Consider the following 16,127-nt stretch of genomic DNA (forward strand, 5'->3'; position numbering starts at 1 on the left):
CATTCAATGCCAAGGGAATGAGTAGTGACCACACAAAGCCAACAAACTGTTGCCAGTCTGGGGTTGGAGATCTCAGCAGGCATGTTTTAGTCAGCAGGCTTTAGTCAAAAAATCCAACTGAAAACCGTTGGTTTGCCCAGAAACTATGATGCGATAAAAAAATTCAGCAAGCACCACACACTCTCTGCAGACATTTGCCATTTGAAGCTTAAAAGCGCAAGGTGATGGTAATAGCTGGGGAGACACCAAGCAACTATCAACTATCCAGTGAATAGTTGCTGTTCATAAAACATATTGCTGCTTATTGCATGGTGAGTTTACAAATTTAAGATTTTTTTTTCTGCTGTGCCTTTGTGCTACGAAATGGTAATACAGTAAATTCTCGTTGTTACAGCCCTCTTTATAATGTATTTTGGTTATAGCAGACGGAGCAGCCCACAGTAATCAGACACCACTGTTTCTTTAAGAGTACAGGCTGTTAGTCACACTGCGGAGGTAGTAGAAATTGACAAGCAATTGCTTGGATTCACTCTTAACTCAATTAAACAATGTAACAACCAACATTTAGTAATTTTAGCAGTAACAAAAATACATTTTTAGCTGTTAAAAAGAACTTTGTCCACTCAGCAGGTTAGGCAGGTTAGTGTATTTGGAAGAAGAAACAGAGTTAACGTTTAAGGTTGATGTCCTTTCACTCGGGTGAGCAGTTGGTCTTGGGAGTCTCACTTGGAGCGGTACAGGATTTCCTCACACCGCTACCCCAATGGCCAGACCACCCACATTGCCACTGTGGGGTTTTCTGTCATCAACATCCTGAGATTCACCATTGTCGAGAAACTCAACTGGACTTGTCACATATCTACTGCAACTACAAGGCTTGAGGATAGGTAATCTGCAGTAAATGCCTTGTGTTCTGACACCACAAACCTTTCCATCAGCTAAAAATGATGATGGAAATGGACCCATAGGCACAACTTGTCTATGCTGACCAAGATGCCATATTTAGGTTAGTTCCATTTGCCCACATTGGACCCATCTATATAACTAAAAGTCTCATCCTGACCACTTCCTGTCTGCACTTTATATTGATTTCAAAAAAAAGATACCCTATATCTCTATGATTTTTGGCCATCTTATTCCCAGTCCTCCTCCACTGAGGCAGCCCCGAGGATTTTTCCGACCGATTAAAAATAAAAAAGTTATGAATGTTTAAAAAATCTTGAGATCAGCTGATTGGTCCCCTCGCCTGTCAATCACCATGATGAAGGTAATGCCCCTTCCGAGGGGGGGGGGGTGCAGGACTATAAAACCCTGGATGCCTGGACGTGTGTCAGTCACTCTGGAAGATTGCGAGGGAATGGCCACAACTGTGATTCTGCTGTGAGTCAACTGAACTGTGAGTCTACTGAACTGTGAGTCTGCAATGTACTTGCAATAAATGATTTGTTAGCCCTTATTGAAAATAAAATGAGTTGTTTGGCCTGCTCTGTGCTTGAAACTGAAATAGCAATGGAAATGAAATTAAATGAAAATTAGATGAGTTGTTTGGCCTGCCCTGTGCCTGAAACTGAAATCGCAATGGAAATTAAATGAAATGAAAATGAGATGCGTTCTTTGGCCAGCCCTGTGCTTGAAACTGAAATGGCAATGGAAATGAAATGAAATTAGTTGTTTGGCTTGCCTGAAACCACTCATTTCGGCCCACAAGGCCCCTATTAGCCGAGAAACCAGTCCCTTTTGCCCAAAATGCCCGTATTAGCACTTTGGCCCAAAAGGCCCGTGCCAGGCCAGGAAAAGTCCAGAAAACGTGCCTTTCACTGAGATTTCTTTTAAGTCCCTTCAGCCCATCAGGCCTGTACTAGCCCAGAAGGAGTCCCTTCGGCCCATCAGTAAGTATTCCCCCTGCAAGTATTAAACCTCACTCCAGTATTCTTCTCCCTCCCTTCATTGGCTCCCTGTGAGGTCCAGGCCAGGATAGACTTTCCTCCTTCAGTGCGGTGATCTGGAGAAATATATGAAAAATGTCTAAAATTGATTCTCAACCCTCTCCCCGTTCTCTCTCAGAGTCTCTCACCTGCTTTGGGCAGAATTTCTGGCAGTTTCTGAGCTGCCAGCCCACCAGCCCTGAGTGATTGAGCTGCCAGCCCACCAGCCCTGAGTGACTGAGCTGCCAGCCCACCAGGCTTGAGTGACTGAGCTGCCAGCCCACCAGGCCTGAGTGACTGAGCTGCCAGCCCACCAGGCCTGAGTGACTGAGCTGCCAGCCCACCAGGCCTGAGTGACTGAGCTGCCAGCCCACCAGCCCTGAGTGACTGAGCTGCCAGCCCACCAGGCTTGAGTGACTGAGCTGCCAGCCCACCAGGCTTGAGTGACTGAGCTGCCAGCCCACCAGGCCTGAGTGACTGAGCTGCCAGCCCACCAGCCCTGGGTGACTGAGCTGCCAGCCCACCAGGCTTGAGTGACTGAGCTGCCAGCCCACCAGGCTTGAGTGACTGAGCTGCCAGCCGACCAGGCCTGAGTGACTGAGCTGCCAGCCCACCAGGCCTGAGTGACTGAGCTGCCAGCCCACCAGGCCTGAGTGACTGAGCGGCCAGCACACCAGGCCTGAGTGACTGAGCTGCCAGCACACCAGGCCTGAGTGACTGAGCTGCCTGCCCACCAGGCCTGAGTGACTGAGCTGACCATCACACAAACCAACCTCCCTTTTATTGACTCTTAATAAATGATTCTTCACGCCGCCTTGGCAAGGCCAGTAGCATAATCAAGGACGAGTCGCACCCTGGCCATTCCTTCTCCCATCAGGCAAAAGGTATAGAAGTGTGAAAAAGCACACCTTCAGTTTCAAGGACAGTTTCTTCCCAGCTGTTATCAGGCAACTGAATCATCCTATCACAACTAGAGAGCAGTCCTGAACTACTATCTAACTCATTGGTGACCCTCGGACTATATTTGATTGGACTTTGCTGGCTTTACCTTGCACTAAACGTTATTCCCTTATCATGTATCTGTACATTGTAAATGGCTCATTTGTAATCATGTATTGTCTTTCTGCTGACTGGATAGCACGAAACAAAAGCGTCTCACTCTGCCTCTGTATGTGACAATAAACAAAACTGAACTATTAAATCTTGCCCCTCTCACCTTAAACCTTTGTGTTCTAGATTGTGATTCCTCTACACTGGGTAAAACACTGTGCATTCACCCCTTATAATTTTATATGCCTCTATAAGATCACACCTCCAAAGCTCCTGGCCAACTTCTCCCAATAAATTCAGGTCCTCAAGTCTAGGCATCATCCTTATCAATCTTCTTTTCACTCTTTCCAGCTTAATGACATATTTCTTATGGAAGGGTGACCAAAACTGAACACACTACTGCAAATGTTGCCTTACCAGCACATTGTACAACTCTCCCATAACATCCCAACCCTTATACACAATACCCTGTGATTAACGTCACATATCAAAAGCTTTCTTTACTACCCTAGCTATGTGTGATGCTACTTTCGGAGAACTGTGTACCTGTAATCCAAGATCCCTCAGCTCTGCAACATTCCACAGGGCCCAGCACCATTCCCTGGTCTACTCACTCTATACCCATGACTGTGTAGCCGGACACAGTTCCAACTCCATCTTTAAATTCACTGATGACACCACTGTTAATTAAGCATAATGATAAGTGAGAGAATAGGAGTGTGATTGATTATCTGATTGAATGGTGCCAAAACAACAACCTTGCTCGCAATGTCAGTAAAACCAAGGCTCTGATTGTCGACTTTAGTTATTGATATCATCCAGGGTCAATCAGCCCAGTTGATTATCTGTCCTTCAACTGATACAATCACAGTTCCATGTGAAAATGATGACATTTTTCAACAGAAATTGGATCAATGTCATCTCCTTGAAATCAGGATATTCAGTGAAATTACAGAAGTGCCACCCTGTTAAATTTGTTCTGAAATCACCTAGTTAAATCATCTTGTTTAATTAGCTCCTAAATTATTTTGACAGTCTAAGAAAAGAAATTGTGCCTTTGAGAAAGGTATTTTGCATATTTGCATGCAATTGGGAAGAGGTAATTTAGTTGTTTGAAGTTGACTCTCAAAGTGAAAGCAGAATTAGATAATTTGGCCCATCAAATCATGGCTGAGCCACTTTTCCCTCTCAACCCCATTCTCCTACCTTCTCCCCGTAACCTTTGACACCCTTACTAATCATTTTTTACTTTAAAAAATACCCAATGAGTTGACCTCCACATTTGTCTGTGGCAATGAACTCTGCAGATTCACTACCATCTGGCTCCAGAAATTCCTCCTCTTCTCCTTTCTAAGGATATGTCCTTGTTTGGATCTCTGCTTGTGCACATGTGAAGTTAATTTTAGTCGCAGGATCCTGCTTTCTTTTTACATCTCTGAAATAAATGTACTGCCAGATGTATTGAAGGCAGTCATTATTCATCCTTTCCTCTTAAACGTGGTGGGAGAATGATCAATACCTAAATCAAACGAGTTATTGAAAGAAACCACAGGTCTCTCTCTGAAACTTCCTGCTGAACACCTGTAACAATTTTTGCCCTTAATCCTCATTTTGTATCCTAGTAACACCAGATTTATGAAGCAGTATTATATGATTATTTTGAAAATAATAGCACATGGTAATAGATGTTGTATCAGTACCATCAAAGCAGAGTTGTGCATCTTACTCCAGGTGTTTAATAAAATTCTGTACGCATAAAGGAGCACAGTTGAGGCATTTTGTCTGTAATTTCCTTTAGTGTCTTCAAGTGGAGCTTGTTCAAAGACTCCATGTCAACCAAGGCCATCAATTCCAGAGGGTTTTGTCATTTTTGTCTCTGAGCATTAACAAAGCGTATTCATCCAGGGGCATTTGTCACATTTATTCAGCATTTATGATATAATTAAATATATTAAATTTCTGATATAATTAAATATAAATTTCTGATATAATTAAATATATTAAAGATGAAAATAAAACGACTGTAGTTGCTGGAAGTCTGAAATAAAAACAGAAGATGAAGCATTCAGCAGGTCAGACAGCGTGCATGGAAAATGAAACACAATTAATGGTTCTAGTCAAAGACTTTTGTCAGAACTCGGAAAGTGAGAAAGCATGTTTATTTTAAGTTCCAGAGAGGGTGGAGTAGTTTGATGAGGATAAAAGGAATATCTCTGACAGGTTGATACCAGGGTTACTGTGGAATTAAGGTGCTGATGGAATAACCTAGTTGTTTAATAATGAAGGCTGCTAGGAAGAGCTAACTCAAACAAAGGAATGCAGAGCTGTCGGAATGAAAGGCATGCCATTGGAGAGGGAATCACTGAACCACTATCAAAGAACCCATGGCAGAACTGGCCAGATCTGACAATAGAAGAACACCTGTGATTTCTTTTAGTGTCTGCAGCCCTTTAATTTCAGTCTGCAGAGCCAGCCCTGAGCTGCCTGTTGTCTGTCACTTCAATTCTCTGCCCTACTCCCACTCTGATCTATCCATCTATCACCTCCTGCACTTTTACAATGAAACACACACAGGTTTGATGAACAGCACCCTGTTTTATGTCTGGGTATGTTGCAGCATTCCAGAGGCAACATGGAACTCAGCAGCTACAGTAACTCCAGCTCTCTATGCCAGAACTGCTGGTTCTGCCATGTATAATCACTTGTGATATTGACTCCGTTTTTTGACACACGTGCATGTTTGACCTACATAGCCATGGGGATCTGCATTTCTCTATGCTTTCTCTAATTGCCATCAACTCAGATATTCAGCTTCTTTGAGTTAGCCATCAAATTGAGTTTGAGTTGATCCATCAACAGTCAATCCCCATTGCAATCTATCCTTATCAACAGCATCCCCTTTGTCCTATCTATTCCTCTCCCACCTTCTCTGCAAGTTAAAACTAAAGTGCTATCACCCTTCCCCAGTTCTATCAAAGGGACTTCAACTTGAAATGTCAACTGATGTGCTGTGATTTTCAGCTATGTCTATTCTAGATCCTCATCCAAGACATTAAAAGTGATAATCAATGGAAGCTCACAGAACTGCAATGCTAGAATCTTGCGTAGAACGCAAAGTTCTGGAGTGACTTGATGGGTCAGGAAACATCTCTGGAGGACATGGATTAGCGATGTTTCGGGTCGGGAATGAGATCAGCCTGATGAAGGGTCCTGACTCAAAATGTCACCTACACACATCCTCCTGAGGTGTTGCTTGACCCACTGAGTTACTCTAGCACTTTGTGTTCTAAGTGGTAATCAATGTTTGACTGATGGTTTCTCACCTGGAATACAGATGGGCATGTTTGCAGCAAGAGACACAACATTCTCTGGTTAAGACTTGCCATTGGAATAATGGCCCATGGAAGTTCTTCTTCACCAACTTCACAGCAGTCATGCCAACGATATATTGCATGGCAACTAACACTGCTGCTGGGTGGCCAGCGGCCTCCATGTGTGGAGAATGACACACAGGGAGCACAATGATCGGTTTTACAGTGCTGTTCACGTAGCGTGATTAATTGTTCAGTTCATATCAAAATGCAGCAGATTAAATCTGTACACCATCTGAATTTCAAGAAAATATTCAGATTCAGATTCAGATTCAACTTTAATTGTCATTGTCAGTGTACAGTACAGAGACAACGAAATGCAGTTAGCATCTCCCTGGAAGAGCGACATAGAATATGATTTCAATAAATAAATATATTTACATGTATACAGACATAGTGTTTTTCCTGTGGGAGGAGTGTCCGGGGGGGGGTGATTGGCAGACACCGAGGTACATTGTTGAGTAGTGTGACAGCCGCAGGGTAGAAGCTATTCCTGGACCAGCTGGTCTGGCAACGGAGAGACCTGTAGCGCCTCCCGGATGGTAGGAGGGTAAACAGTCCATGGTTGGGGTGAGAGCAGTCCTTGGCGATGCTGAGCGCCCTCCACAGACAACGCTTGCTTTGGACAGACTCAATGGAGGGGAGCGAGGAACCGGTGATGCGTTGGGCAATTTTCACCACCCTCTGCAGTGCTTTCCGGTCGGAGACAGAGCAGTTGCCATACCATACTGTGATACAGTTGGTAAGGATGCTCTCGATGGTGCAGCGGTAGAAGTTCACCAGGATCTGAGGAGACAGATGGACCTTCTTCAGTCTCCTCAGGAAGAAGAGACGCTGGTGAGCCTTCTTGATCAGAGTTGAGGTATTGTGGGTCCAAGAGATGTCATCGGAGACGTTGACCCCCAGGAACCTGAAGCTGGAAACACGTTCCACCTGCGTCCCGTTGATGTGGATGGGGGTGTGCGTGCCGCCCCTAGACTTCCTGAAGTCTGCAATGAGCTCCTTGGTCTTCTTGGAGTTAAGGGCCAGGTTATTGTCAGCGCACCATGCTGCTAGGAGCTAGACCTCCTCCCTATAGGCCGACATCGTTGTTGCTGATGAGGCCAATCACCGTTGTATCATCTGCATACTTGATGATGGTGTTAGTACCATGTACAGGTGTGCAGTCGTAGATGAAGAGGGAGTAGAGGAGGGGGCTCAACACACAGCCCTGTGGAACGCCGGTGTTCAGGGTGAGGGTTGAAGAGATGTGCTTATCTAACCTAACAGACTGGGGTCTGTTGGTTAGAAAGTCCAGTATCCAGTTGCAGAGGGAGGGGTCGATGCCCAGTTTACCGAGTTTGGTGATCAGTTTAGAGGGTATAATGGTGTTGAATGCTGAGCTGTAATCGATGAACAGCATTCTTACGTAAGTGTCTCTGTTGTCGAGGTGGGAGAGGGCGGAGTGAAGTGCCGTTGATATGGCATCCTCCGTACTCCTATTCTTGCGGTAGGCAAACTGATAGGGATCCAATGTTGGGTAGGCAGCCTTTGAGGTGTGCCAGGACCAGCCTCTCGAAGCACTTGGTGATGATGGGGGTAAGTGCAACTGGGCGGAAGTCGTTGAGGCTTGCCGCTGTGGAGTGTTTTGGCACCGGCACGATGGAGGTGGTTTTAAGGCACGTGGGGACAACTGCTTGGGCAAGTGACAGGTTGAAGATGTCAGTCCAGACGTCTGTCAGCTGCGCAGCACAGGCCCTGAGGGCGCGCCCGGGGATGCCGTCAGGGCCAGCAGCCTTACGTGCATTAGTCCTACTCAGTGCCACGTACACGTCGTAGAGAGTGAGTGTGAGGGGTTGGTGATCAGCAGGGAGCACAGCCTTGATGGCTGTCTCTAGATTGTCCCTGTCGAAGCGGCCATAGAAGTGGTTAAGCTCCTCAAGGAAGGAGGCGTCGCTGGATGTGGGGGTGGTGTTGGTGGGTCTATAGTCTGTGATGGCCTGGATGCCTTGCCACATGCGTCGGGGGTTGGAGTTGTTGTTGAAGTGCTCCTCAATCCTGAGCTTATGGCAGTGCTTGGCCTTCTTGATGCCCCTCTTCAGGTTAGCCCTGGATGAACTGTAGGCTCGAGCATCGCCTGACCTGAAAGCGGTGTCCCGTGCTTTCAGCAGTAGCCTGACCTCGCTGTTCATCCATGGCTTCTGATTCGGGAATATGGTCACCCGTTTGAGGGAGGTGACACTATTGATGGTGGAGTTTATAAAGTCCAGAACAGAGGATGTGTAGGAATCAATGTCCGTGTGGGAGTCAAGGGTGGCCTGGGCTGTAAACGCCTTCCAGTCAGTGTTTCCAAAACACTGCTGAAGTGTGGAGTCCGCTTCCTCTGACCAGACTTTAACTGTCCTCACAGTGGGTTTAACCCGTCTGATGAGTGGGGAGTACTTAGGGAGCAGGAACAATGAGAGGTGATCAGACTGACCAAGGTGGGGGAGGGGGACGGCTTTGTAAGCTTCAGCCGTGTTAGTGTAGATTATGTCCAGTGTCTTGTCTACTCTAGTGGGGAAGGAGACATGTTGGTGGAATTTGGGGAGTACAGTCTTCAGGTTGGAGTGATTGTGCGTCTGTTTGCTAATGGCAGTATGCAGCTCTTTCATTGCAAGCTTGGCATTAGCATCAGGAGGGATATAGGCTGCAGTCACAATAGTGGAGGTGAACTCTCTGGGCATATATATCATTTTATAGTCCTCCTTTAATACTGTATGATGTTATTTCTGTATAATCATATGTTTTTTATTGTGGAGGAATGGGAAATAGCTTATTCATCATCTTTAATAATATTTGGATCAGTGCAAGGAAATAGATTAAAAGCAAATTGAACTGGAAATAGACTTTTGAAATTCAAAGTACACCTAAATGGAACAGAATTCGTATAAAATTGAAATAAATGAACAAATGTAGAATTGTGTTGGCACTTTCCAGCAGCAGCTCCTCTGATCTGAAACAGAGGAGCAATTGGAATTGTTAGCAGCTGATGGCATAGTTTTCTATGCTTACAAATGACAAGGCTCAAATGATATTGAGACGTGACACAATCACGTGGAGTAACAGGTCAAGCAGCAGTATAAGTAAAACGATGGTTGTTAAACAAAACGACACAAAGAACAGTATGAACAAATAATAACAGTTGTTCCAAATGTTAAAAAGCCAGTTATTAGTATTCCCCAAGGATTAGTCCTGGAACAAAAGTGTTTCCATGATTTATATGAACGATTGGATTCGGAAATCCGAGGTGCATTGTCCAAAGATATAAATAATCATATTGCAGGTGTGGGGAAAAGGTGTGTTTTACCAAGGATCAGGGAGACCTAATACAAGAAGACTTTCAGTTCAGTTTAGTTTATTGTCACGTGTACCGAGGTACAGTGAAAAGTTTTTTTTGCGTGCTATCCAGACAGTGGAAAGGCAATACATGATGAGTGATGTTTTGGGTCGAGATCTTCGTCTTGAAACAACACCCATTCCTTCTCTCCAGAGATGCTGCCTGTCCCGCTGGGTTACTCCAGCTTTTTGTGTCCAACCAGCATCTGCAGTTTCTTCCTACACATCATATGAAAGATGTTATATTTCATATGATGTGTTGTACTCATTGCTTGGTATTATTTCAGAGATGTCCTCATCCTCATGTTCAGTTTCAGTTTAGTTTATTGTCACGTGTACAGAGGTACAATGAAAAGCTTTGGTTGCGTGCCAGCCAGTTATTGGTAAGATAATACATGATTACAATCGACCCATTTATAGTGTATAGACACATGAAAAGGGAATAAGATTTAGTGCAAGGTAAAAGTCCGATTAATGATTTTCCAAGGGTCACCAATGAAGTAGAAAGTAGGTCAAGACTGCTCTCTTGTTGGGGTAAGATGATTCAGTTGCCTGATAACAGCTGGGAAGAAACTGTCCCTGAAACTGAAGGTGGGCTTTTTCACACTTTTATACCTTTTGCCTGATGGGAGTGGGGAGAACAGGAGTGACCAGGGTGCGACTTGTCCTTGATTATGCTACTGGCCTTGCCGAGGCAGCTTGAGGTATCAATTGAGTAAATGGAAGGGAGGTAGGTTTGTGTGATGGTCTCTGGGCTGCATTTTGATAATTTGGTGAAGCAATAGTTGGGCAATGGTGAAAGAATGAGTCGAGCGATCCCTTTTACGAGAAGCATGGGGATGCAATTGGCAAATTAATTCAGAAAAAAATACATTCTGGAAAAAAGAGAGAACGTTTTCTGACTATTTTTAAGAGTCCTATGTAGCTCTCTCTTGAAAGCATCCAGAGAACCTGCCTCCACCGCCCTCTGAGGCAGAGAATTCCACAGACTCACCACTCCCTGTGAGAAATAGTTTCCTCGTCTCCATTTGAAGAACCATATACATCTAGGGATTCAACTGCATAATCGACTAAGTATAGTGCACAGGAAAAATAAAGACATTATACTGTCATATATGACCTTGGACATCTGCTTTTAAATGTTTAGATGTTTAAAACTGATGTTATGGTAAAATTGTTCAGAAACGTAACTAGATCAATTTGGAAAACGTGCACAGCTCAGGAATTTACGCCGCACAAAGGAAATAGGGACAAAAAGGAAGATACAAAATAAGATCAACCAAAACACTATATGAAAGCTGAAACTGCTGGAAATGAAGATCAGTTTAGACAGCACCTGAGGAGAGAAACACGATTTCTTGGGTGAAATGTCATCACCTGAAACTTTGACTTTCCCAGATGCTGCCTGACCTGTCTTTGTGCAATTATTTCACATTTTCAGCATCTGCAGTTTTCTGCGTTTTAGCTACCAATCTATATTACTAAAAGTAAGATCTTAACCACTTCCTGTTTTTCTGTTTCATGATTTTAGAAAAAAAACGCTGCCACTTATGGCTGTGATTTTTGGCCATCTTACTCAGATTCCCCCTCCACTATGCAGGACAAGAGGATTTTTCCCATCAATGAAAAATAAAAGATTTATTCATGTTTAAAAAATGTTGAGATTCTCTCAGCTGCCCCTGCTGATGGGAGGGGGAGGGACTATAAAACCCAGAAGTGTTGTGCCTCAGTCAGCCTCTGCAACATGGGGGAAGTGAGAGGGTCATGTCTCCCAGTCGGAGTTGTGAATAACACTGAACACATGTTTACTAAACGGTGAGTGTGGTTTTACTGACCTTGAGTGTCCTTAATGTGGTTTGAAAATGGAAATGTGGTTGGTTTGAAGTAAAAGCACTGCAAATGGTTGGTGGGGATTTGGGTTGAAGTAAAAGCACGGAAAATGGTTGGTGGGGGGTTGGGTTGAAGTAAAAGCACTACAAATGGTTGGTGGGTGGTTGGGATGAAGTAAAAGTACTGCAAATGGTTGGTGGGGGTTTGGGTTTTAGTACAAGCACTGCAAATGGTTGGTGGGGGTTTGGGTTGAAGTACAAGCCCTGCAAATGGTTGGTGGGGGTTTGGGTTGAAGTACAAGCCCTGCAAATGGTTGGTGGGGGTTTGGGTTGAAGTACAAGCCCTGCAAATGGTTGGTGGGGGTTTGCATTGAAGTACAAGCACTGCAAATGGTTGGTGGGGGTTTGGGTTGAAGTAAATGCACTGCAAATTGTTGGTGGGGGTTAGGTTGAAGTAAAAGCACTGCAAATGGTTGGTGGGGTTTTTGTTTGAAGTAAAAGCACTGCAAATGGATGGTGGGGTGTTGGGTTGAAGTAAAAGCACTGCAAATGGTTGGTGGGGTTTTGGGTTGTAGAAAAAGCACTCAAAATAGTTGGTGTTTTTTTGGGTTGAAGTAAAGCACTGCAAATGGCTGGTGGGGTTTTGGGTTGAAGTAAAAGCACTACAAATGGTTTGTGGGGGTTTGGGCTGAAGTAAAAGCACTGCAAATGGTTGGACGACTGAACTTGACAACTTCCTGTTTGCACTGTATATTGATTTTAGATAAAACGCTACCACTTACGGCTATGATTTTTGGCCATCTTACTCAGCCCCCCTCCGCTCATCATGTGCAGAGGAGTCTTCCCATCAATTAAAAATAAAAGTGTTATTAGTGTTTAAATATTTTTGAGAATCTCTCTCCTGTCAATCACACCATGAAGACCACACCTTTTCTGTTGGGAGGGGGGAGGGATTATAAAACCTGGAAGTGTAAGTGTGGCTCAGTCTCTTCATGATGGGGAGGGAGAGGTCATGACTCTGTCTGAGCTGTGAATCAACTGAACACAGTGAATGTCTACTGAACTGTGAGTGTGGTGTTTTGTCTGGTTTTATGGTAGTTTCACCCTGCTTGAAATGGTATGAAACGGCATTTGAATGTGGTGGCCTTGCACCCTGCATGAAATGGTATGAATGCATTTGAATGTGGTGGCCTTGCACCTTGCATGAAATGGTATGAATGCATTTGAATGTGGTGGCCTTGCACCCTGCATGAAATGGTATGAAACGGCATTTGAATTTGGTGGCCTTGCACCCTGCTTGAAATGGTATGAAACTGCACTTGAATTTGGTGGCCTTGCACCCTGCTTGAAGTGGTATGAAATTGCACTTGAATTTGGTGACCTTGCACCCTGCTTGAAGTGGTATGAAATTGCACTTGAATTTGGTGGTTTTGCACCCTGCTTGAAGTGGTATGAAACTGCATGAATTTGGTGGCCTTGCACCCTGCTTAAAGTGGTATGAAACTGCACTTGATTTCGGTGGTCTTGCACCCTGCTTGAAGTGGTCGGAAACTGCACCTGAATTTGGTGGCCTTGCGCCCTGCTTGAAATGGTATGAAAATGGATTTGAATTTGTTGGCCTTGCACCCTGCTTGAAATGGAATTTCAAGGAATAGCAATGAGTCAACTGCCAGCCCACCAGCCGTGAGTGAGCTGCCAGCACATCAGGCTTGAGGGACTGAGCTGCCACCCCAATAATCCATTTGGCCCACAATGTCCATACTTGCCCTCTGGGGACCAGTTCCTTCAGCCCACAACACCCATACCAGCACTCCAGAAAGCCCGGCTCGATAAAGTAGACTAAATACATATAAATATTATTGGGATTGGAGGGCTTGAGCCATAAGGAGAGGGTGGATAGGTTGGGACTTCTTTCCTTGGAGTGTAGGAGGGCGAGGAGTGACCATATGGAAGCATGTAAAATCATAAGGGGCGCAGATAAGGTGGATGGTCATATTCTTTTTTTTTACCATGTTTGGGGAGTTTAAAACTAGAGTATATAGATTAAGGTGAGAGGGGAAAGATTTAAAAGGGACCTGAGGGGCAACTTTTCACACATGGTGCATATCGAATGAGCAGTTAGAATTAGCAGTGGATGACGGTAAAATCACAATGTTTAAAATGCATTTGTACAGGTAAATGCATAGAAAAGGTTTAGATGGATATGGGCCAATTACAAGCAAATGGAAAAAGCTTAGATAGACATCTTGGTCAGCATGGATGGTTTGGGCTGAAGGGCCTGTTTCCATTTCCATGACAAAGAATATATTTCAACATGAAGATCCAAATCCAGAGATCAAATATATAGAGTAATCATTAATACATCAATTAGGAATTCAGGATAAACATCCTTTGCTGCAGATTAGTTTGAATGTGGAAATCACTATCTTGAAAAATAGTTGAGGCAAATAGTAAATGTGCTTTTAGGGAGAAGATATTGACGGATGTCAAAGGCTACTTGAGATGCTGCAAATGTGAGATGACTTATGTGGGATGTGAACTCGAGCATGTGATTAAGAAGGAACTGCAGATGCTGGAAAATCGAAGGTACACAAGAATGCTGGAGAAACTCAGCGGGTGCAGCAGCATCTTCCAAGAAGGGTTTCGGCCCGAAACGTTGCCTATTTCCATCGCTCCATAGATGCTGATGCCGCTGAGTTTCTCCATCATTCTTGTCTACCTTCGAGCATGTGATTGTTGAGTCAAATTGCCTCTTTCTATCATGTACATTTGATATAATTTGATGTAACTTATTGACACGTTCATCTATTTTTATTGCACTTGCAGAAAACGGATAATTGGCAGCAATCCTGTGGAAACAATTATGGCAAGACTCCTTGTACATTCCATTCTGTTAACGGTGGCAGTTACCTCAGTAAGTAAAACAATGCCAAACTATAAAGGTTCAGGTTTAAGTTTATTATTGTTGAATGTACCAAGGTACAGTGAAAAGCTTTATTTTGCATTCAATCCAGTCAGATCAAGTAATAATATGAAAGCACCTTATTATCAAAAAATAAAATAGGGAACAATTCTCATAAAACCTGGAGAATGTTTATTTTTTAATGTAATATCAAGGAACTGCATATGCTGTTTTTAACGCTAAAGATAGTGCAAAGTGCTGGAGTAATTCAATAGGTCAGGCAGCATCTCTGGAGAAAATGGATAAGTGACATTTTCGATTGGGACCTTCCTTCAGACTCAGTCTGAATGTTTATTTTTTGTCTGTTTTGATTCTTGTTATTTAATTAAATCCTTGCTCTCATTGGCATTACCCAAAATGCAACCTCACCACTTTCTCACTTTGTGGGAAACAAATCAAACAAATAATTGTCTTTAAAAGGATTCGATTAAAAATGTAAGACCTTTGTGAGAAGGTGTTTCACCTCCCATTACGTACTGGTCTTGAATACAATCAATTGTTTGCAATTCTTAGACTTAGTCAGACAGACTTCAAAATCAAGAAATATGAAGACTCTTGAGTTAAGTCACAGTATTGATGATTCTTAAAACGAAACTTGTTACTATTGCAGTAGTTTAGAGCTCCCCCACTTGCAAAGGAAGTGTCAGGTCACAATCATAGTTGACAATCAAATATATTTTTATGATGGGGTTTTATGAATTAAATACAAGGTACATGGATGATTGAAGAAGCCTCCATTTATCATATAACCCCAGTTCAATCGATGGTACACTTACCTCTGTAAAGCGGAATGCTGAAGGAAAATCTTAAAAAAATCAAAAGTGGATCAGGGTTCCAGGCATAGATATGGTAGACAGTCAGAACCTTTTCACATGTGTGGTAATGTCTAAGACAAGAGGCAAGGCTTTAAGGTGATAGCTTTTAAAGATGTATGGTGATAGCTTTTTTACGCAGACAAAGGTGGGAGTGTGGAAAGTTTTGCCTGGGGTGGTTGTGGAGGCAGATCCGACAGTGATTTTTGGATAGGAAGATAGATATGCAGCGAATGGAGGGGTATGGATGAGGTGCAGGCAGATGATATTAGTTTAACTTGGCATCATGTTTGGCACGGGCATTGTGGTCCCAAGGGCCTGTTTCTGATCTATATTCTATGTAGAGGCAACAATAGTTTAATCCATACATTGGTCAAAATGGTGGTGTTAATTTTTCTGTTTAATATTCTGTTTTCAGTTTTGGATCATACTGTTTCTGGTAGTGAGGGGTGAGTTTATAACCATAAGACACAATGGAGTAATAATGGGTTGCCTTTCAGAGAAAACTGCTGGATGTGGTTTCACCGTGTGGCCATTCGAAGCAAATCACAATGACACTCAAGGTGAACATTCTCCACTGGGGTAGAAAATAGAAAACACCAAATTAATGTGAAGAGTTCTGATTAGACAAGTTACCATCCCCTCACCAACAAACTGCGAGAGGCTGGTTTGGGATGAAGAATGTGAACATGAAATACATAACTACTGCTTCTTGAGTAAAAATAATGAAATGCAAAAGCAGATATTTTCTAACATTAAGATAGAATTAAATACTTTCCTAAGGGCTTCTGTATGAAAGCTAGCACTACACAAAACAAATA

At 43.4% G+C, this 16,127-nt stretch overlaps 1 protein-coding gene across 2 annotated transcripts in view; it reads left to right on the forward strand.

The window, feature by feature from the left end:
- Window positions 1–16,127, forward strand: part of calcr (calcitonin receptor) — a 221,362-nt gene that overhangs the window by 85,400 nt on the left and 119,835 nt on the right. For both annotated transcript variants that reach the window (XM_033042732.1, XM_033042723.1), the window contains exon 2: window positions 14,359–14,446. In XM_033042732.1, coding sequence (XP_032898623.1) covers window positions 14,396–14,446 — 51 coding nt within the window. In that variant the 5' untranslated portion in view covers window positions 14,359–14,395. The remainder of the gene's footprint in view (window positions 1–14,358; window positions 14,447–16,127) is intronic.

Source organism: Amblyraja radiata, chromosome 2 (genome assembly GCF_010909765.2).
Source record: "Amblyraja radiata isolate CabotCenter1 chromosome 2, sAmbRad1.1.pri, whole genome shotgun sequence".
Lineage (NCBI taxonomy): Eukaryota > Metazoa > Chordata > Chondrichthyes > Rajiformes > Rajidae > Amblyraja > Amblyraja radiata.